Here is a 23,627-nt window from a genome sequence, read left to right as displayed (position 1 = left end):
TATGTTTCAGATGAAAGACTGTAATGTGGTGGCCTCCAAGCTCATTCTGATCCTGGACGACCTGCTGTGGGTGCTGACGGACTCTCAGCTCAAAGCCATGGTCCAGTACGCCAAGTCCCTAAGTGAGGCCATGGAGAAGTCCACCCAGCAGAGGAAGAGCCAGGCCACAGATGACCAGGTACGCGCACCGGGGGGGTGCTCGCACACGGCGTCAATGCACGCACTCGGTCGCACACCGATTCCAGGCTGTCTTCCATAAGACTGATGCATTGTAAGCTCGGTGGCGGGATTCGTTGTAAGCTCGTAGATCTGCTTTTTGTCGGTGCGTGGCAAAGGCACGAAACTACGTCTGAATGAAGCAATGAAGTTAGTTGTAAAACTCTATATTAATGCTTTGGAGATATGTAGAGCTCAACAAACTACCGGGAATTTCACGGGTAAGCTTCAAAAAGACATTAACCGAACGAAAAAAACTGATTTTGGGAGGAGTGGGACTTAAATAAATGTTTAAATGGCTGTCTCATGGATCCTAAATTCTGATTCAGATCAAAGATTTGCAAACGTTAGCGATTCTTTTTACTGACACTGAATGAAGCATTGTGAACAGAGATGGAACAGTGGTTTTACCACCTGGATCTCCACTCGTGTTCATCACCCCTTGACGTGCTTTGGTAAATTTGTCACAGAGGTTTTGCCATTTCTTGTGACAGGCTGTGTTTATGGTCCCTCTCAGCGGGTTTATAGCAATGTTTATACCTCATAACCTCAGCCAACCTCTCTTCAAAACAATCCATTGTTCACTGCTGGCGGAATCAAGCCTTGGCCAGAATGCGGAAACGAAGCAAAATAAATCATACCCACCTTGAACTTCTGACCGATCACACGTGATGTTCGGCTACCGGAGGTGTAGGGCTAATTAAATTTTGGAGGTGCAAGAACTGCCGAACAGAATATCAGCAAGGCGCTCCTAAAGTTCTTGTCTTGTTCGCTGTCTGATGCATCATGCAAACACAGACGGAACACACGCGTCCCAATACGCTACTAAGAGAGATAAACTTGTTGTTGTTTTATTAAACATAACTACACATGCCACTGACAAAACTGCTCACAGGCTACTGCGTCCTGACCTACATTCCTTTACCATTACAGAGACACATAAGCATAAGCAGCATGCCATAGCATGGAGTAGGCTAGAGAATCAATTTACCTGATCCAGCAGTAATAACATAAATACTGGCATTAATGTGGATGAAGAACGCGTTGAAGCATATTATGCCATAAAGAATAAAGCCAAGATACTTGATCAAGTGTGTTGCAGAGGTCAAAATGCCTCTAAAAGAATGACCCTCTTGTAAGAAACCATCTATCCTGTTATACTAAATGTCTCCTGTCCTCGTTGTTATACTCTCTTGACCTCTTTGAACCTGGTGTCCCAGGCAATGAGAGATTTGAGGTCTGTTTGACGAAGACAAATTGAGCTATCTTGACGGCAGCTTTCACTTGAGAATCAACAGTATTTCTGACCACCAAAGAGCCGGCAATGCCGATCAACGGACCTCCCTATTTTGGTCATGTCATTACAAACGAAACATTTCACACATTTTGAGAAATAGCAAAAAATTGCCAATCCACAAGATCTCAATGCATCGCAGATGTGACAGGTTGTGAGCTCGCAGATCTGATATGTTCGTGTGATTGCGTCCGATGAAATATAATGGTAGTTTAGTGGTTAACCTTTCACAAATATCTCATTCATTTCACTCTCTCCCTTCCTCTCTGTCCCTCTCTGTCTCTCTCTCTTGCTCTGTCTGTCCTAAATCCACTGTGTGTGTGTGTGTGTGTGTGTGTGTGTGTGTGTGTGAAAGAGAGAGAGAGAGAGAGTGCCAAGTCTGAGTCACATTTTGTTCTTGTCTGACTCTATGTCTCTTTCTATGTCATTTCCGTCTGCTCCGTCTGTTTATCTGATCTATCTGTCTGTCTCTCTCTCTCTCTCTCTGTCTGTTTGCATGTGTCCTGTCTGTAGCTCTTAAACCCACAGGTAACACATGAGTGTTTTTGTAAGCTCTCATACAGCCTCAAATCCCTGTTGGGCATCATTTGTTCTCAGCTAGTTGTGGAACGCCATCTGCTGGAGGGATTGTTCATAGTTCATTTACACTTCTTACCTTCAACTGAGACAGAGCATGCAATATGTGTGTGTGTGTGTGTGTAGCCAATTTACAAGCTCACAACGCATCACAAGCTTGTAGATTGGATATTTTCACAAATCGTCTGAACTTTTTTGAAAATGTGCGCCTACAAACCACATGCAGAAAATAGGGATGCCAGATTGAAAGTTGTTCAAATTCTGCTTATATCATTAACCCATTGATACCTGGAACGCATCTGTGTCACTTTTAGATTTCTTTAGGCTATTCAAAAATAGCAGATATACAAGCTCATAGCGCGGCACCGAGTGCCGCGCTACGAGCTTGTAGATCTGCTATTTTTGAAAAATCGAGGAAAAAAAATGTGGGTTTTTCTTTTAAAAAATTGTTAGGATTTAGAAGACATTTCTAGAATCTTCTCAGGTCTTAATGGGTTAATAGTGGAATCTACAATATACAGTGACTTTCTCAGCCTAATGTGCATGTGGTGTGTGTGTGTGTGTGTGTGTCTGTCTGTGCGTTCCTCAGGAACCGTCCCCTGCCCCGTCGGCCCAGCAGGTGCGCACCCAGCAGGCGGCCGCGGCCGACCCGAACGCCAACATGGCCAAGCTGTTCAGCGCCTACGACGTGTGTGAGACTTCCCACCACCTGCAGATCACTCACCTCGACCTGCACATCTGTGACGACACCCACGCCAAGGACAAAGGTACGCGCTGGGAACCTCATAACCTTAACCCATTAAGACCTGAGGCGATTCTTTAAAAAAAATCTAAATCCTAACAGTTTTTTGAAAACAATATAAAAAATATTTTTTCACGATTTTTCAAAAATAGCAGATCTACAAGCTCGTAGCGCGGCACTCGGTGCCGCGCTATGAGCTTGTAGATCTGCTATTTTTGAATAGCCTAAGAAATCTAAAGTGACACAGATGCGTTCCAGGTCTTAATGGGTTTGCCAGCACAACTCACATACTTGTTGTCATCTATTGATCCGTTGATGGCAGTATACATCGTTGCTGTCGGGCCGAAACCTCTTATCTCCATATTCTAACTTTTTGTGTTCTTTCGTAAATGAACGCCCTACTTGATCGTACTAAATAGCGTCACACAAAAGCATAAAAAGTTGCAGATCTACAAGCTCTTTCGAGCTTGCTATTTTTTTATTTTGAATCCTGAAAAGTAAGTTTTGGACATATGAGGTTTCTACCTGACGGAGACGATATCTACTGCATGTATGTTATCTGAAAAGACATCTTGAAATTGTTTACCCAACATAATTCATAATTTTATAATATGGAAGAAAGACAAGTTACAAATAACACGCATTAGAAATGTTTACATGATACTGTACCCCACACACACACACACACACACACACACACACACACACACACAGCCACACACACGCAGTGTGTGGTAAATGTTGTGTTTGGGTGTATGTTTTAATGGAGGAAGATTCACTGGAGATTGAGATTCACAGGCATAAATATGGACATGACATGACAGAATTCAAACCAGCAACCCCTCCCAATAACACACTGGCAGAATGACAAGAGTGACAAAGCTGTTTTACTTTGATCCTTGTGACAGATATTGTGTGACTCACTCCCTTGCGCGCGCACACACACGCACTCACACACGTACGGTGTGGTCACCTTTTGAAATCGCTCTGTATTGATCTATATTCTTTGTTCTGTAAAACACTTCAATACGAAAGAAGCCAGACTTCACTCTCTCTCTCTCTCTCTCTCTCTGTCTCTCTCTCTGTCTGTCCTCTGTATAGTGGTCAATAAGAGGATAACGGGTGGAGCCATGCAGCTGTCATTCAGTGTGATCACTCTGGACTACTACCCCTTCCACAGAGCAGGTAGGACATTCCGACGTTCTGTACCACAAACACACAGACGAAGGCTCGGATAGCAGAAACGTCTGGAGAAATAAAAGAAGAGAGAACTTGACCTCGTCATTCTTTTATTTTTTTTGTTCAAGGTTTTTTTATTTTATATTTTCACATACAGGTCTATAATAATGAGCATACAAAAAACAGTGAATGTATGTTACCCCTCCCACCCCCCCAAAGTTCCCGCTCCGAAAGAGCCACAACCCTGGTTTCTCCTTGTACCATTAAAACAAAGGACAATAGACCGCCGAAGTCTGACGTCATTTACACATCCTTTGTTTGTCTACCTGGTTTGCAGTTTTCCACCCCCGTTCTGAATCCCATAGACGTATTGAATATCGCGTCAAATAAGAACTGTGTTCCAAAAATAAACACATGACCCCGGCGGGTTGACTCTTATGGATATGAAGCATCAACTGACGGTGAGAAAACGCTAATGTTACTTCCGCCGAATTAGTTAAATTTTCGCCAGAAACAGACTTTATCAAATATAAGTGACTGACTATCATAAACGATACAGAACCTCCTCCCTGACAATAACGCCGACACGCGGTGTTTATTTTTGGACCACAATTCTTATATGAGACGATTCTAAGATGACCCAATGTTATTCTCCATAGAGAAATTACTTCCGCAAACCTGGGGATGAACGAGTGACGTCAGGACTTCGGTGCTCTATACAGAAAAATAAGACACAATTGCAATGAAAAATGAAAACAAGTCAAAAAATAAATAAAATAAAAATAAAGTATACACAGTAGAATATATATATTATTAAAGAAAGATTTTAAATGAAGTAAAAAATGTATATATATATATATACACAAAAAATATAATACAAAAACAAATTCAGTGGGGTCAATTTATGGGTCATTAATGTCAGCAGCTTTCAGTCTCTATATATGTTAAAAAAGGTTGCCAGATGGTGTAAAATTTCAGAGCACACCCCCTTGTGGAGTAGCGAATATTCTCCAAAGTCAAATGATGCATAACATCATTAACCCATGATTTGAAAGTTGGTGGGAGTTTTTCTTTCCATTTAAGCAGTATCAGACGCCTAGCCAAAAGGGATGCAAAGGCTATCATATTTCTTTCTTGGTGACTAAGTTGTACATCATCTCTTTCTTGTGGAACAACTCCAAACACTGCAATAGAAGCAGAAGGTTCTATGGGCACTTCTAACACTTCTGAGAAGGTTTTAAATATTAATTGCCAGAATGTGAATAACTTTGGACAAAACCAGAATGCATGTGCAAGGGTGGCTTGATCATGTCTGCAACGATCACATATTGGATCCATGTCAGGCACAAATTTAGCTAGTTTTACTTTGGACCAGTGGAGGCGATGCAGAACCTTAAACTGGATGATAGTATGTCTTAAACAAATTGAAGAGGAGTGTATTCTATCCAAGGCCTCCCTCCAAACATCATTAGAGATCTGTGTCCCCAAGTCTCCCTCCCATTGATTTTTTAATAAGGTTAGTGGTTCCAAATTAAATGACTTTAATAAAGAGTAAACTGACCCAATCACCCCTTTGGAACACGGGTCAAGTTTTAAAATAGAGTCTAAAAGGGAATCTGGTGGTTGTGATGGGAAATTTGGAAAAGATGACGTTACAAAATTACGAAGCTGCAGAAATCTAAAAAAGTTGACCTCGTCATTCTGAGTGTGTTCGCGCCTGTCATTGTTTGTTGTGTTTTATGAGGACAACGAAACCAGAACGCGGTGGTAACAAAAACAAATTGTGTACCACGCGACGCTTTGTGAGCTTGTAGGTCGGATATTCTCTTCCATTATCAGCGTGCGACGAAAGCATGAATTAGGCTTAATCCTGAAAAATCCCTCACTCACTGTCTTTGTCCCCTCGCCCCCCTCTCTAATCCCCCCCCCCCCCCCACCTCGCCCAGGTGACAGCTGTCTTCATTGGATGCATTACAGTGAAGCCACTAAGTCCAGGGAGACCTGGGCCCGCAGCCTGCTGGATGAGTTCAAGTCCAGCGTGGACATGCTGAAGACGGCTCTCAGAGACAAGCAGGACAGCCCCACCGCGCAGAGCAGCTCCCCACAACATGGTACCAGCACATGCACACACACACACACACACACACACACACACACACACACACACACACACACACACACACACACACACACACACACACACACACACACACACACACACCCACACACCCACCCACACACACCGTTAGGTGTAATCGATACTCATCTTGTTTTGCATTGACTTACTTAATTTTTTATCAGGGTGTCAGCAGGTCCTTAAAATGTCTTTAAAAAATCGATATGTAATTTGGAGTAGCCAATGATCCCCCCCCCCCAATTTAGTCGTTATGGCAATTGATCCAACATTTCTATCCAACTGGCTCACCTGCCAGTGAGGTGCCCCCGCCGGGAGGATGTAGCTCCTCCGTCCTACTCCTCCCGTTCAACACCCCCTGCTGACAGGCACCGTCCCAGCCCTGTAGGAGTCGCTAACAAAACATAGAACCCTCCTTGCCCGGATTCCGTCCCTCGAACACGGCCAATTGCGTTCCTGTAAGACGCTCGGTCAAGCCGGATGCAGTGGTGGATTCAAACCCCTAGATATCCGCGATGGTGGATAGGTACTTTACCACTGTGCCACCGGACCTCCCCTAAAATAAGTTGTGGTCTTACATTTCCTAGTAGGTGGCATTTACAATTACTTAAAAAGCCTTAACTTCCTGATGTCTGCAGGCACCCTGTTTAATGCACCGTGCCTTTCTAGCTCTCTCTCACACGCACACACACACGCACACACACACACACACACACACACACACACACACACACACACACACACACACACACACACACACACACACACACACACACACACACACACACACACACACACACACACACACACACACACACACACACACACACACAGCACACAGCACTTACCAGGTCCCCTGTGGGTTTTTTGTGTCTCCCAGCGTCCCTTAAGGACGATGCGTACGCAGAAGGAGTAGGTCTTAGGGAGGCCGAGTGGATGGCGCCTCCGGCCCAGTGCTGCTGGTGTCTAGAACCAGGTACCACATGGTGTGTGTGGTGCGCACGTCGCGGTGCGGTGAGGCACAGAGGAAAACCCTCCGTCGTTAATTCAACTCTGAGAGTGTAGAAGTGGACCTGTAAACCCAATGGTTCTCAAACATTTTAAAATCAAGGACCCCCAAATGGATATGGACCCCCCATTTGAAAAGATTTTGTGCCAGGGACCCCCATAACAGATGATTCGTCTGCATCTTTTCAAAAATAGCAGATCTACAAGCTCACAACGCGTCGCATTGTGACGTGCTGGGAGCTGGTGCTGTAGATCGGCTATTTTCAAATAGCCCAAATTGTTTTTTGCAGCGGAGCCCCTGGAATCCCTCATAGGACCCCCGGGGGTTCTTGAACCGCACTTTCTTAACCAGTGCTGTAAACAATAACACCACCATCATTTCTAACCATTGCCCTGGGAAACCACATGATCTATGAGAGAAACTAGTTAGTCTACATTGCCAGCTATATTTTTTTTATATTTCTACTTAAATTTGTGGTATAAACAGCAGAGAGGATGTTTGAAAGGTCTTTACACATCTCTTAGCTACAATAAACAGTTGAAAGTGACAATAAAAGTCAATTTTTACACCCTCAGAGTTCAACTTGACACTCAGGGTTTTTGCAGTGTGCAGTGCACACCTTTGGCGAGGCACGGTGGGCTCTCATTGGACAGTTGAACTTGTCACTCTTGTTTCTCTGTCTCTTTGGTCCCACCACTTTCCACCTGGTCTGATTCTTCCCTTTCTCTCCTTTCTCCTCTTTGTCTTCATGTTACTGTCCCCTTATCTTCATATCTCCATATATCTCTATCTGTATGTCTGTCTGTCTGTCTGCCTCTGTCACTATCTGCATGTCTGTGTCTGTCCCTCTGTCCCTCTATCTCTCTATTTGTATGTCATTGTCTCTCTCTGTTTCTCTGTCTCGGTGTGTGTGTGTGTGTGTGTGTGTGTGTGTGTGTGTGTCTCTCTCTCTGTCGCTCTGTGTCTGTCTGTCTGTCTATCTGCCTGTCTGTCTGTCTCTCTGTTCAGGTAAGATCAGCACCAGTTCCACTTCAGCCTTCAGTCCCCCTCAGAGCCCCAAGACTCAGCTCATGTCCAGTTCTGTGGTCCTGAGGATAGCCGACTTCAGCATCTATCAGGTCTTTGTGCGCACACACACACATACATACATACATACACACACGCACACGCGCACGCACGCACACACAAGCACAAGGAGAGACTCTTCATTGTGTGCTTGTGCGTTCATTTCTTAGGTGTCCACAGCAGACCAGCGTCGCTCCAGTCCGAAGGCCATGATCTCGTGCAATAAGAAGTCTCTTTACCTTCCTCCAGAGATGCCCGCCATCCATGTCGAGTTCACAGAGTACTACTTCCCAGATGGAAAAGACTTCCCCAGTAAGACATCCCAGTAAACAAACTGACACAGTCCCCTGTAAGACCAGTAACTGACACTGACACAGTCTGTGTTCTTCCACTATAAGTGGTTGTACCAACTTGAGTGGGCTCAGCTTAAATATTTCATGTGAAATGAATTCTTCAGCTCTATCATTATTTGATAGAGCTGAAGCAAGCAAAACCACATATATTTTTCTTTGAGAAATGATTTAGAGCCCTTCTACAGTGTACAGGATGTCTTCTATTTAAAATGCATTATGTACAGAATGTGCTTTCTTTGTGCAGGCTGCTTGCCACAATAATGGACACTTTTAAAGAAAGTGATTTTAAGGGCTTTTGCATTTTAATCCTGCATCTGTCTGTGATATATTATTTTGTGCCATATTCTCTCCTGAGGTCTGCACCGTCGGCTCTGCACTTCCCCCTACGACAAATCCTGTTGCACCGGCTATTTTCTGCGAATGTTCCGCCCCCGGAATAGGGATTCTAGGGTTCAAGTGGTTAATGGTTACATTGCCTTGATTTCGATGTTGCGTCTACATGGCCTGCATTCCGTCCCCTACTCGTCACATTATCGATGCCGTGGGATTTTTACATGATATTATATTAGACTACTGCGCACGTCTAAACATGGCACTAGAGCACTTACTCTGTGTCAGAAAGGGACACCCGGGACACTTGACCAAGTACGGCGGGTTCATTTACGGCCAGGCCCTGTGTCGCGTGTCCTCCCTCCTCTCTTCCCTCAGCGTCCTACCTCTCTAGACTAATGGTTCTAAAAAATAATTCATATCCAAGACCCATACATTTATTTATATTTGGCCGTGGACCCCCATTTGAAAATCATTTGTGCCAGGGACCCCCAGAAGAGTAAATTCAAACGTATAATTGGATAATGTGGTTAAAATTATTGTGATACAATTTAAAGGAGGAGTTCACCCAAAAAAATGACTTATTTTCTATCAATTGCACACCCCATGAAGCCTTGAATCCATGGATTTATTTTGGTTTTTGTGGCATTCCGAAGCCAATAATTTGATTCCCGTCTCCTACCGGCTAATGTATCCGGTAGGAGACACAAAGTAGATTGTTTGTGTCTCCTACCGGATACACACCCGGTCATCAAATTATTGGCTTAGGAATGCCACAAAAACCAAAATAAATCCATGAATTCAAGGCTTCATGGGGTGTGCAATTGATAGAAAATAAGTCATTTTTTGGGTGAACTCCTCCTTTTACTACTTTAGCTGGGGACCCCCTGGAACCCCCCCCCCCCAAGGACCCCACTTTGAGAACCAATGCTCTAGACTGTCCTAACTAAATAAACCACTACCTAACCGCCCCAAAATCCTAATGTGTCCGTTCCCCTCATGTATGCTTGATCTGATCCGTTTGGTTGTGTCCTCCTCGCTGCAGTCCCGTGTCCCAACCTGTACGTTCAGCTGAACGCCTTGCAGCTGGTGTTGGACCCGCGCAGCCTGGTGTGGCTCAACCTGTTTGCTCTGGACCTGCGGCAGAGCCTGGAGCAGTTCATGGCGCTGTACAAACTGGACGACTCCCAGAAAATCGACGAGCACGTCGACATCAAGGTCGACGGCCTCATGCTCAAGGTATGTAAACGCACGCACGTTAAAGGTATCATGACATTCATTTTCACTTTTTTTATTTTCAATGTTTTATTTGGGGTTTTATGACCTCAATTACACCCAAAAAAACTGAACTTAAAACATTCAGTGGATTTTCTGTGGTCTGGGGTTTTCTGAATAATTAGGCTGAAAAGTAATCTGAGCTTGGCCCTTCGACAGTGAGGTCACTGTCGAATAATCCCGCCCACTCTCCTCCTCGCCCCTCCCCTCCCCTATCCTTTCCTTTGGGGGGGGCGGAGCAGAGGCGATGATTGACAGGCAAAATCCCTCACCAGCGACACCCGCAGGCAAAGATTTATTTTTTCATTGCAGTTGAAAAGGCTTTAGAAATGTGAGAGAAAAACACCTGCCATTGATCACTGGAATGGAATTTTCACTTAAAACTTTTTGTACACTTTTGAAGGACCAGGACAAAGACTTTGAATGTGGTGTAAAAGCGAATGTCATTAAACCTTTAAAATATCACTTGAGTGTTAATTTAACTCAGACAGTGAACAAATGGAACCAAACGGTTACGGGTCCATTTGGTTCCTTTTGTACGCTCTCTGAGGTACAAATGGGTCATTGAACACTGAGGATTTTACTGCGTAGGCAGACACACTTTTAAAACATTACACACATACCGCACACTAGAACATGCTTGTACTACTACTTTCCCTGCCCTACGGGTACACACGTGCGCATACATGCATGTTGCAGTAATGAATCCACGTGTTCCTCAGTGACACGTTAGTTCCATATGAAGATATTTTTGTTATGGTATCCAATATCCATAGCAATAGTAGGTTGCTTTGAACACAGATGTACAGTAGGGCTCTTGTGACCCATCTCTACTGTATACATTTATACAGTATCTATGGTTATAGCATATTTAAAGGCGATGTTGAGAAGATTTATGTAGTAAGATTTCCACTGTAAGCTGACAGCGACCATTATCCATTGCTTCCGTTTTTAGTTGGGGAAGGTTTTTCCTTAACAGACGCTTGGAGGAAGCCAACATGTCACAATGGCATGATTCAGAGAAATTTTTTGATTGATTGAATATTTTATTAGGCAAAAAATTTTAAAACAGCACAGTTACATTTAAAATACTTTGTCTAACAGGTCCGTTCATAAAAGTCCTTGCGGACTTGTTTCCAATGAGGGCCTTGGTATTTAATTCATAGGCACCACAGTTCAAATATCATTACAAAATAAACAGCCAAAAACAATATATAACACTATGTACAACAAAAAATATAAAAAAGAGGGGAAAAAAATATGTACAAGAACAGGGGGGGGGGGGTCTGCTGTCTAACGGGAAAATGGTACTACCTCCACCTTTGGCCTCCTGAAATAAGTACATAGAGGCGTTATGATTTGGAGTGTAGTGCGACATCTAGTGGCTGAATGTTATACAGAGACTTATGCGTCAACACAGGACTAACTCAGTGGTGTAAAGTAACTAAGTACATGTACTCAAGTACTGTACTTAAGTACAATTTTGAGGTACTTTTACTTTACTGGAGTATTTCCAATCTTCAGTACTTTTACTTCTACTCCACTACATCTTAGAGGCAAATATTGTACTTTTACTCCACTACAATTATTTGAAAACTTTAGTTACTAGTTACTTTGTAGATATAAATTATTACATTATAAAACATACATTAACCACTTTAGCCCTATTTTATACCTAGGCTATTTGAAAATAGCCGATCTACAAGCTCACAACGCGTCGCATCGCGACGCGTTGTGAGCTTGTAGATCTGCTATTTTCAAACATTTAGTACTTTTACTTTTGGTACTTTAAGTACATTTTGATACCAATACTTTTGTACTTTTACTCTAGTCAATTTTGAATTCCGGACTTTTACTTGTAACCGAGTACTTCTACATTGCAGTATTGATACTTTTACTTAAGTAAAACATTCGAGTACTTTTTCCACCACTGGACTAACTACTTCCTCTCTTTTCTTCTCTTTTTTTTTGCCTCCTTTGCCTTCACTTCCCTCCTCCTCCTTACCTCTCGGCGTCCCACCGGCAGCTGGTGGTCCCCACCGAGAAGGACCCCGCCTACCCGGCCGACCTGCCCCGCTCCATCTCCGTGCAGACGTCCGAGATGGTGGCCACCAACACGCGCCACGCCGCCAACTGCACGCGCTCCAACCTGGAGGCGCTGCTGCAGGCCTTCCACGACGAGCCCTTGTTCTCCACCTCCTTCTCCTCCTCCTCTCCCTCCTCCTCCTCCTCCGCCTCCTCCTCTCCGTCCTCGCCCCCCGCCTTCCCCCTCCTGCACCCGGTCTTCCAGCGCCACGCCCACGAGCAAGACACGCTGCTCCACGACATCTACCGGGGCCTGGTGGCGCCCAGCATGGGCTCCGACTCCCTCAAGTCGCCCGCCGACACGGACCTGTGGGCGACGCACTTCGCCCAGTTCTGGGTGGACTACGAGGGCTCGCGGGGGGGCCGCGGGCGGCCCAAGCCCTTCGTGGACTCCTTCCCCCTCGCCGTGTGGGCGTGTCAGCCGGCCAGACACGCCCGGCACCGCGAGAGGCTGAGGAGCGGCGTCGTGCGGGGGGCGGCGTCCCTCTCCGAGGGCATGTCCCGGAGCGCCTCCGTGGAAACGGCGGGGCGGCTGCAGAGGAAGCGGCGTCTGAAGGAGTACTACGCCACCGACTCCACGGCGCCCCCGCCGCCCAGCAACGGGCTCCACAAGCCTCTCTCGTTGGACAACCTGTCTTCCTCGTCTTCGTCGCTGTCTTCGTGTAAAGACCCGGACTTTCACGCGTTGGTTCACATCCAGAAACACTTGAGTGCTCAGGTAAGAGCAGTGGTGGAAAAAGTACTCAAATTCTTTACTTAAGTAAAAGTACCAATACTGCAATAAAAAAATACTCTGTTAATAGCAGATCTACAAGCTCACAACGCGTCGCATCGTGACGCGTTGTGAGCTTGTAGATCGGCTATATAAGTAAAAGTCCAGAATAAAAAATTTACTTGAGTAAAAGTACAAAAGTATTTGCATCAAAATGTACTTAAAGTACCAAAAGTAAAAGTACTAAATATTTGAAAATAGCAGATCTACAAGCCCACAACGCGTCGCATCGCGACGCGTTGTGGGCTTGTAGATCGGCTATTTTCAAATAGCCTATGCATAAAATAGGGCTAAAGTGGTTAATGTATGTTTTATAATATCATAGTTTATATCTGAAAAGTAACTAGTAACTAAAGTTTTCAAGTAAATGTAGTGGAGTAAAAGTACAATATTTGCCTCCGAGATGTAGTGGAGTAGAAGTAAAAGTATTGGAAATACTCAAGTAAGGTACAAATACCTCAAAATTGTACTTAAGTACAGTACTTAAGTAAATGTACTTAATTACTTTCCACCACTGGGTAAGAGCACTTATCAGTACTTCCTGTCTCTTCACAGATGTTGATCGGTTCATACTTCTTTACAGCATCAGCTGGTGAAAGTGTGTGTGTGTGTGTGTCACAGGTTCCCATGGTTCCCATGCTAACACATTATTAGCTTTTACACACACTTTGTTACTCAATCCTGCATTGCCACATCATATCAGGGCTGCAAATAGCAATTATTTTAACCTTTGTTAACCCATTAAGACCTGGAACTGTGTCATTTTTAGATTTGAGCTAAAAAAAAAGCATTATTTTACACTTTGGGCTATTCAAAAATAGCAGATATACAAGCTCATAGCGCGGCACCGAGTGCCGCGCTACGAGCTTGTAGATCTGCTATTTTTGAAAAATCGTGAAAATGGGTGCAAATCTTTGAATATATATATTTTTAAAGTGAACATTTGTCAACTCAAATCTTTGCTTCTGGGGGGGTCCCTGGAACAAAATATTTTGATGGGGGTCCGCGGCCAAATACATATAATCTTGGGGGTGCTTGACATGAAAAAGATTGAGCACCCACTGATATAGAAACATACGATTTTCAGAAAACTGTTGAGATTTAGGAGACATGTAGAATCGGCTTCAGGTCTCAATGGGTTAATCCCGTGGAAGAAATTTGGAAGCACAAAATTGTACAGTACAAAACGATGGGTTGCTCGGGTGGCGCAGGGGGTAAAGTACCTGCTCACCACCACTAGGGTCTAGGGGTTTGAATCAGCCGCGGTGCATCTTGTTTGGACGAGCATCTATACGAACACAATTGGCCGTATTCGGGGGAGCGAAGCCGAGCAGGGAGGGTGGTGCTAGTGACTCCTAGGCTAGGGGGTGAAGCCTGTCAGCGGGGGGGGGGGTGTTGAACGGGAGGAGTAGGATGGAGAGGAGCTACATCCTCCCGGTGGGTCCTCCTCACTGGCAGGTGAGCCAGTGAGGATACAACAGCATTTACAACACAGCAATGTGTGGGGAGGATTTAATTGGCATAATGTCTTAAATATGGGGAAAAAGTTGTAAAAAATGATTGGCTACTCTAAATAAAATTATAAAATACATTTTTAAAAGTGCAAAATGTATTAATGACTTAATATTTTTACCCAGCAGTCAAAAACTAAACTGATATGATATGATATGAAAGAATGACAAATATTTCTTTTTTTGTGTGAAGTTGTAAATAGTTGACACGATGCATCACCAAACCTATTATTCCATTAGCAAAATTAACCCATTAATACCTGGAACGCATCTGTGTCACTTTTAGATTTCTTTAGGCTATTCAAAAATAGCAGATATACAAGCTCATAGCGCGGCACCGAGTGCCGCGCTACGAGCTTGTAGATCTGCTATTTTTGAAAAATCGTGATTTTTTTTTTTTTTTTTTAATTTTCCGAAAAACTGTTAGGATTTAGAAAATGTTTAGAAGCGGCCTCAGGTCTTAATGGGTTAAATGTCATTGCTTTTCTGTATGTTCTCTAATTATTGGAGTTATTGGACTAATGTTCTCACCTGGTGTGTGTGTGTGTGTGTGTGTGTGTGTGTGCGTGCGCGCGCGCAGGTGAGCCACAGGCAGTACGTGTTCCTGATGCGGCTGCAGCGCAGCATCAAAGCCCTGCAGCAGACGTTGCAGCAGGACCTGGAGGAGATGGGCTCCAAGCGGGAGGCTTGCAAGGACCCTTCCTCCCCGCATTCCGGCGACCCCCCCTTCGAGCCCTTCGGCGTGTGCCTGGGCCTCCTGCTGAAGAGCGCCGAGGTGTCCCTGCTCCTCAAGCCCACGCCCGAGCCCTCCGAGGGCCCCCCCGGCTCGCCGCTGGGCTCCGAGCTTTCCCCGTCGGAGAGCCGAGGGACCCTGGAGGCGGGGAGCGACCCCCCCGCGGGGGAGAGGGCGAGCGAGGGGAGCGGGAGCAGCGGCGGGGAAGGGGGAGCGGCGGCGTGCACCGTGGACCAGTTGTTATGCGGGGCGGGGTCCGCCGAGGGAGGGGGAGGAGTCACGCAGCAGCAGCAGCATGGCCCCGCCCCTCTCGTCCCCACCCGCCCGGACGCGAACAGGAAAGCCTCGCTGGAGGAGAGGACTTTGGCCGGGAGTGGCGGGAGGTCTGGGAGCGGTGAGGACGGGGGGGGGGAGGCGTCCGTGGATGGAGGCGGGGGGGGACTGGACTCCAAAACCCTGACGCTGGACCCCCTCTCGGACCCGCTCTCCTCCAAAGACTGGAGCGACAAGGACAAGTCCGCGGGAGCCAAGATGTCTCAGTCCGCTTCCAGGTATTCATGTTCTCCACCTCATTATAGTCAACACCTGATTAATAATTAATTAATGCTTAATTGCACACGAGCGCTCACTGAAAATAGCTGCTCTACAAGCAGTGGTGGAAAAAGTACTCAAATTCTTTACTTAAGTAAAAGTACCAATACTGCAATATAAAAATACTCTGTTACAAGTAAAAGTCCAGAATTAAAAATGTACTTGAGTAAAAGTACAAAAGTATTGGCATCAAAATGTACTTAAAGTACCAAAAGTAAAAGTACTAAAATGTTTGAAAATAGCAGATCTACAAGCTCACAACGCGTCGCGAAGCGACGCGTTGTGAGCTTGTAGATCGGCTATTTTCAAATAGCCTATGTATAAAACAGGGCTAAAGTGGTTAATGTATGTTTCATAATATCATAATTTATATCTGAAAAGTAACTAGTAACTAATGTTCTCAAATAATTGTAGTGGAGTTCAAGTACAATATTTGCCTCTGAGATGTAGTGGAGTAGAAGTAAAAGTATTGGAAATTGGAAATACTCAAGTACAGTACTTAAGTAAATGTACTTAGTTACTTTCCACCACTGCTTAATTGCACACGAGTGCTCACTGAAAATAGCTGCTCTACAAGCTTGTAGATCGTCTATTTTTGATGTGTGACACAAGAAAGTATTAATCAGGCTTAACTTTCTATTTTTTCTAACTGGGTTGGGCATCCTTTTTGGGCAAGCATTCACTTAGTTGTTTTCCAAGGCTGATTTAGCATGATGCTATCATATATTATTAGTGTGAAACCATTCATTGCTCATACATCTTTATTATGGGGTGGAAATTAGAATAATACCAGCTAGCCCTCTGTGTCCTCCGCCTGGCTTTAGCTCGGTACTCGCTCACATAGTGTTTTCATCTAGAATTGTGAGATATTGTTCCTATGGATGTCTATAGTAAAAATGGGGTGGTAAACTGATAATTCTGCTCTGAAACGGCTGTTTAAATCAGTTTTTTACAGCCTGTGCACATTCCCGATCTATTGCCACGTTATACCCACCCAGGATATAAAACTTAAGGATCATAGATTTAACAGCTTCATAGTCTGAATGCTGTAAGCATATCTATTTATTTAACCAGATTATAAGATGATATACCATCTTACTTACAAGATTATATACCATCTTACTCATCACAGATAGAGTGTGGTTTAAGGGGTAATTCAGACTTCTCTTCACAGCATTCTAAAGCTTAATTTATGCTCCATCGCATGGCACGTCTACAAGCCCACATGCGACACGTTGTGAGCTTGTAGATCGGCTATTTTCGTGGCTGTACGACAAAGGGCTTGACATGGTTTCGTCTCCGCTCGAGTCTTTGGTTCTGAACTATGCTTAAAAGGAACACAAGTGCTGTATGTTGGACACACCAGTGAGGGGTGCTGTTGAGTGAGAAGTGTTTTCCATCTCTGACTTTGTTTCCAAGCATGGAAAACCTTGCAGCCGTGCACTCCATGAGATGCTGCTTACAGAAGCATGTTAAAGGTGCAGTAAGTGATATATATATATATATATATATATATATATATATATATATATATATATATATATATATATATATATATATATGTATGCTCGGGTGGCGCATTGGTGAAGTACCTGCCCACCACTGCTGAGGCTGGGGGTTAGAATCTGCGTGGTGCATCCGGCTTTGACGAGCGTCTATACGAATACAATAGAGTAGTAGTAGTCCTGACGTCACTCATTCATCCCCAGGTTCGTAAAGTAATTTCTCTATGGAGAATAACATTGGGTCATCATAGAATCGTCTCATATAAGAATTGTGTTCCAAAAATAAACAAACTGTCTCTGCGATATTGTCAGGGAGGAGGTTCTGTATCGTTTATGATAGTCAGTCACTTATATTTGATACAGTCTGTTTCTGGCGAAAATTTAACTAATTCGGCGGAAGTAACATTATCGTTTTCTCACCGTCAGTTGATGCTTCATATCCATAAGAGTAAAACCGCCGGGGTCATTTGTTTATTTTTGGAACACAGTTCTTATTTGACGCGATATTAAACACGTCTATGGGGATTCAGAATGGGGGTGGAAAACCGCGAACCAGGTAGACAAACCTAGGATGTGTAAATTACGTCAGACTTCGGTCTTCCGTGTTCGGGGGAGGGAAGCCGGGCGGGGAGGGCTGCACATACTCCTATGGGCTGGGTGTTGGGTGGGAGGAGTAGGACAAAGGCACACAAATGTGTGTGGGGTGGAATTAACCGGCATAACGACTAAATTGCGGCGAAAAAGGGGTAAAAAGCTAAGAAAAGAAAAATACAGGATAAACAAGTGAAATTAGAAGTGATGAAGTAAAAGACATGAAGACAACATGTTAACTGGAACACGGTACAATCAAAGCTGATAATGGGTTCTTTCTCCTCATTGGATGAAATTGGTGTAACACCTGAAATTCGTTTTCCTCTTTATTAAAGAGCTGGAGAGATGGAGGGAAACCTGTTACTGAACAACCATTCTATAGAAATGATTAGAATCCGAATATAGATGTTTTAACGTTTTAACCGTTCTGTTTTAACAAAACAATATCACTTGCACTACCTTTAAGACAACTCTTCATCTCTACGCTGTCATTTTCAGCTATATCCCTTCATCATTGTGGTGGTGATGAAGAAGCCAAAAACGTCATCGAATAACAGAGGAAGAATTGTTTCATTAGTTTTTTTATTGAACAGCTTTCAACCTGGCGTCCCTCATTATAGGTGGAAATCTTCCGAAATGTTCAAAAGATTAAAAAAAAAAGCAGTTAAAAAATAGCAGATCTACAAGCTAACAATGCGTCACAATGCGATGTGACACGTGAGCTTTTGATCTGCTGTTTTCACTACATGTCGTACGACGAGGTATATACTGTAGGGCTTAAGTGGTTAACTCTGACTTGCCATCTCATTGTGTGTGTGTGTGTGTGTGTGTATTATTATACTTGGTGTGAGGGCTGCGATGTGAGCTAGCAGATCTTTTGCTTGCTCTTGAGCTGTGCTTTGACCGATGCAAGGTGTGTGTTTCCCCTCTACCAAGGAAAGGAAGTTTGTCTGTGGTATCTGCTCTTCTGAGCTCTTCAAACACCAACAGATCCACCTCCCTTTATTCTTTGTCCAACATGTAAGACACATGCTGCGCTCTGTGGGTATTACTGTAGCTGTACCTCTGTGTGCGTGTTTGTGTGTATACAGCGTGTGTATAGAGTTATTATAGTTCATAAATATTCATTAGTTCAAGTTTTTTTTAGTTACTTTTTAATTGGCGTTTTAGTTATTTTTACGAGTGCAAAACTGGTTGCAGTTTTAGGAATGTAATTCTGAATTGAATCTTAGTTTTAGTTTTTCATGTATTATGAGGACATCCTTGATTTATATAGTAAGCTGAAAAAGGATGGTGGGAAAAACTAAAACAAAGATGGTTAGATGCAATTCTATTTCATTGTAGTTAGTTTTGCATTAGAGTTTTTGCATTTAACTTTAGTCTTAGATTTAGTTAACTATAATAACCCTGGACACAGTATGTGGGTATGGTATGCTGCCGTGGTGCGACTGTGTCAGTGTAAATGTGTAGTAGGGTTAGGAATCACCAGGGACCGCACGCGCATGATATGATTTTATCACGATTTTTGGGCCACGATTCGATAAGATCACAATCCGTCAACAATCTGATCACGATCTGATACGTTTCGATTCTGCAATTCAATAAATGTCACTTTATTTTATGTGTAACTTGTAAGTGCAATTAAAACGGCACAAGAAACATTTAAACCCGTTTTGTCCTGGTCGACATGAATTGAAGTGGTTTCTCGTGCACTTTTTCAATTTAGATCATTTCAATGTTAGTCTCGCGTAGCCAGACAACTATTCCACAATCTCTGAATGCTATATAGAGTCTGGAACTACAACTCCCGAAATCCCGAGAGAGGAAGCTGGCACTTCCGTTCACGAAAATATATTTAAAAATATCTTTACATTTTATTATTTTATTTCCATTTCTGCTAAGCAGCAAGCTAAATATACTGAGATGATTTGTATTTATATTAGGATAAATGTGCGCGACTGTAAAGACGAAACGGAAGTGGGGAGGAGGCTTCATATCCGGTTTATATTCTAATCATGATCCGAGCTTCCGAGTCCCAGACTGTATGACCGGAAACATTTGAAAATTGTGGGAGGCAACAGTCTGGCCACGCGAAACTATTTCAATGTTAACCACTTGAACCCGCATGCTACATTTGTGTATGGCGTCTTCGGCTCGATGGTCGTCGTGCGTCCTGTGTCCAGTGGTGATGGTTGGTGACCGGTAGCTCTGTGGTCGGTGGTGTTTTGGTGTCGTAGCCTTGTGTTCTTCTCTAACTCTGGAATTTTGGTCTTTCTGGTGCTTGGCGGTGCTTGGCACAATATTCTTCTTTTCACCTCAGAATGCACCACGCTCAGGAAGGGGGAGAAGTGATGTTTAATTCACGACGTGGCGAGCCAGTTCTCTGTCGGAGATGTGAGAGCGTGATGGATTGCTGCTGAATGTCAGCACAAAGTCATAAAGTCCTCTCTCTCCCCTCTCTCTCGCTCTTATCTTTCTCAATCTGCCGATTTGGTCACTTCCAACCCATGAATGAAACCAGACGTTGCCCCAAACATTTCGTGTAGTAAGATGAATGAGACGGTTACAGTTCAGTTCAGGTCAAAACACTTCCACTTCTGTGTTGGACTGAATTCATATAAGCAACATCAAACCCAATTACATAGATATCGTTGATATACATTACATTATCTCCAGTGGTTCTCAGAGTGGGGTCCGGGGACCCCCAGGGGTCCTTGAGGGAGTTCCAGGGGTCCCACGGACAAACACTTCAATTTGAAAATGCTTGAGAACCACTGAACTACACACACACACACGAACACGCACACACCCACAGAATGTGCAGGTGATGTGTTGACTGTGTGTTCTTCCTAGTGGTCGTCTCATGCGCGACCGCTCGCAGTCCAGTTTCTCCGTGTCCTACAAGAACATGAAGAAGAGTCCGTCTCTGCAGTCTCTGGACGATCTCTCCATAGACAGCTACCTGATGGAGGACGGAGACACCTACAGCCTGCTGGAGAGAGGTGGGACACGCATGCTCACGCACGTGCACAAACAAACACACACACACACACACACGTTTGTATTACTATATTTGTGAAGACATCAACATTTTAGAACGGCAGTTTTATGAATGCAATTTTTTATTTTGATCCCCAACCCTAAAGCCAAAAATTGCCGATGTACACGCTTGTAGATCTGCTATTTTTGGTGCACAACACTGGTGCGCAACTCAATGTAAACCAGACATAATTACAACTCCAAACCCTAAAAACCTACCTCTGTCTAATCTTATTTCTGACCCCAACCTGAATCTTTGGAATCTTTTTCAAATTGTAATCCTAGCTGTAAAAATATATATATTTTAACCATAAAACAACCATTTCTCTTGTGAGGACCAGGAAAATGGTCCTCACAATGTCTATTTCTCAAATTCTACTATACTTGTGGGGACGTTTGGACCTCACAGGTTTAGTAATACAAGTACACACACACACACACACACACACACACACACACACACACACACACACACACACACACACACACACACACACACACACACACACACTCACTCTAAAACCTATTGCCAACCAGAAATGCGATAGCAGGTTTTCACAGGCATTGTGCTACTGTAATGTGGTTACTCTTTTGGGCATGTCATTATAGGAAAGTAGTAGTAGTAGTATTTTCATGAATAAATACTTAGACAATTGCTAAAAAATACCCGATCTCCAAGCTGCGATGTGTTGTAAGCTTATAGATTGGCACAATAAGTTAGAAAAACACTGTTGTAGCACATATCATTGCTGTCGGGCAGAAACCTCTTATCTCCATAGCTTCTTGTGTTTTTTTCATAATTAACGCCCTACTTGATCATGCTACAGCGTCACACAAAAGCATACTTTTGAAGTTTTTGAATTTGAGTCCTGAAAAGTAACATGAGGACATATGAGGTTTCCACCCGGCAGAGACGATATACAACGGCAGCCTCATTGTCCCTGCACGCGTTTGACCGACTTTGTGTCCCTTGCATGCGTTGGAAACAGACGACGTGTCCATCTCGGGCTTCAAGGACGCGGTGAGTGAACAGAGCGCCACGGAGAGTGCCAACGAGGCTACAACGATTGGTCCGGAGCAGGAGGGGGGCGTGTCCCCGGACACGGTCAGCGCCACCTCTCAGAGCATCGACGAACCCACCAAAGACATAGTAAGATTGTTTGTTTACATCGGCTACGGCAACATATTTTACACTCCATATTTGGGCGTAGCTGCGTTGGGAACTCCTTATATGGTTACGACTGAGTCATGGTGACATGAGCGTGACATCTTGCTCAAGAACACTCAAGACGAGTCAGAGCCGGGAACCTTCCGATTCCTACGCCACTGCCACACCAAAGTGTGCAATGCATGTTGCAAGATAAATGGCTGCATTAAAGAGTGAGTCTGTCCCCAGGTGTCGGTGCTGGTGCTGAAGGTGCAGTCGGTGTGTGTGGGCATGGAGGCGGTGGGGGAGAGCACAGCCCTGGCCCTGGAGGTGGGCCAGGTCCGACCCCACCAGCTGGGCAACATCAGTCTCAGACAGTACCTCAGCAACCGCAGTCTGGGTAAGATGTTCCTCTCTCTCTCTCTCTCTTTCTCTCTCTCTCTCTCTCTCTCTCTCTCTCCCTTTCTATATATATATATATATCATTAATGACTCTCTAACAGATGGACATGTGATCCGTGACGTTGTAATGTAATTTAACCCACTAAGACCTGAGAAGATTCTAGAAATGTCTTCTAAATCCTAAAAAAAAATTGAAAAAAAAAACAATTTTCTTTTTTCTCGATTTTTCAAAAATAGCAGATCTACAAGTTCATAGCGCGGCACTCGGTGCCGCGCTATGAGCTTGTATATCTGCTATTTTTGAATAGCCTAAAGAAATCTAAAGTGACACAGATGCGTTCCAGGTATCAATAAGATGCAAAAGCCACATGGTTCATTTTTAGAATACAGATAAAACTAATAGGCATGAGATGCGTCATTTGATCTGATAAAAGCAATGAACTCCTCTCCTCCTTAAGGTGGTTGTAAATGTGTTCTGTAGACGAAACAGAAAATAAAAATAAGAGTGCTAAAATAAGAGCACTTTGCAGTCATGTGGGAATAAAATCTGTCAAACGAGTGTAGAAGAACACGAGAGCTTACATTGTTTGTTTTGTTCCAGTAGTGGCACCATGAGACAAGCAGAGGGCAGCAAAGAGCAAAAAAACTTTGGTTGATAGAGAAGCAGCCTAATACAAAAAGGAAAATAAAGTGCTATCATCGAAGTAGAAACTCAGCCCAAATTGCTCTGTGTAGAATTGAATAAAGATTAACCTGAGGACAAATTATTTAATACACTGATTGTGTTATATTTACTTGTCCAACACACACACACACAGATTGGACACAGAATCTTGGGACACAAACACACACACTTTGGTATTACCACGATTGTGAGTACAACAACATGTTACGGGACACATTTTCATTATAAATGCTTTTTTTGGTGAATTTTTTAACCCTAAACCAAACCCTAACCCTGAACCCTATACCTAACCCCTAACGCCTAGTCCTCCTAACCCTAACCTGAATATTTTCCTAATGTAAGCTTAGCTCTAAACAAATGAGTTGACTATGGACACATTTCTCTTGTGGGGAA

At 43.8% G+C, this 23,627-nt stretch overlaps 1 protein-coding gene across 4 annotated transcripts in view; it reads left to right on the top strand.

The window, feature by feature from the left end:
- The window catches only part of bltp3b (bridge-like lipid transfer protein family member 3B), a 56,666-nt gene that overhangs the window by 23,393 nt on the left and 9,646 nt on the right, over positions 1–23,627 (top strand). For 2 of the 4 annotated variants that reach the window (XM_080421018.1, XM_080421021.1), the window contains exons 7-19: positions 11–178; positions 2,676–2,853; positions 3,930–4,013; positions 5,954–6,118; positions 8,159–8,268; positions 8,386–8,527; positions 9,944–10,137; positions 12,200–12,976; positions 15,122–15,825; positions 18,898–18,981; positions 20,815–20,963; positions 21,990–22,150; positions 22,397–22,547. In XM_080421018.1, coding sequence (XP_080277144.1) covers positions 11–178; positions 2,676–2,853; positions 3,930–4,013; positions 5,954–6,118; positions 8,159–8,268; positions 8,386–8,527; positions 9,944–10,137; positions 12,200–12,976; positions 15,122–15,825; positions 18,898–18,981; positions 20,815–20,963; positions 21,990–22,150; positions 22,397–22,547 — 3,067 coding nt within the window. The remainder of the gene's footprint in view (positions 1–10; positions 179–2,675; positions 2,854–3,929; positions 4,014–5,953; positions 6,119–8,158; positions 8,269–8,385; positions 8,528–9,943; positions 10,138–12,199; positions 12,977–15,121; positions 15,826–18,897; positions 18,982–20,814; positions 20,964–21,989; positions 22,151–22,396; positions 22,548–23,627) is intronic. The other 2 variants (XM_080421019.1, XM_080421020.1) reach the window with 2 other exon arrangements.

This window comes from Gymnoscopelus braueri (assembly GCF_963280865.1).
Source record: "Gymnoscopelus braueri genome assembly, chromosome: 23".
In the NCBI taxonomy this organism is placed as follows: Eukaryota; Metazoa; Chordata; class Actinopteri; order Myctophiformes; family Myctophidae; genus Gymnoscopelus; species Gymnoscopelus braueri.
Note: the sequence above shows the minus strand (reverse complement) of the source record. Positions and strands in the feature narration are given on the sequence as shown.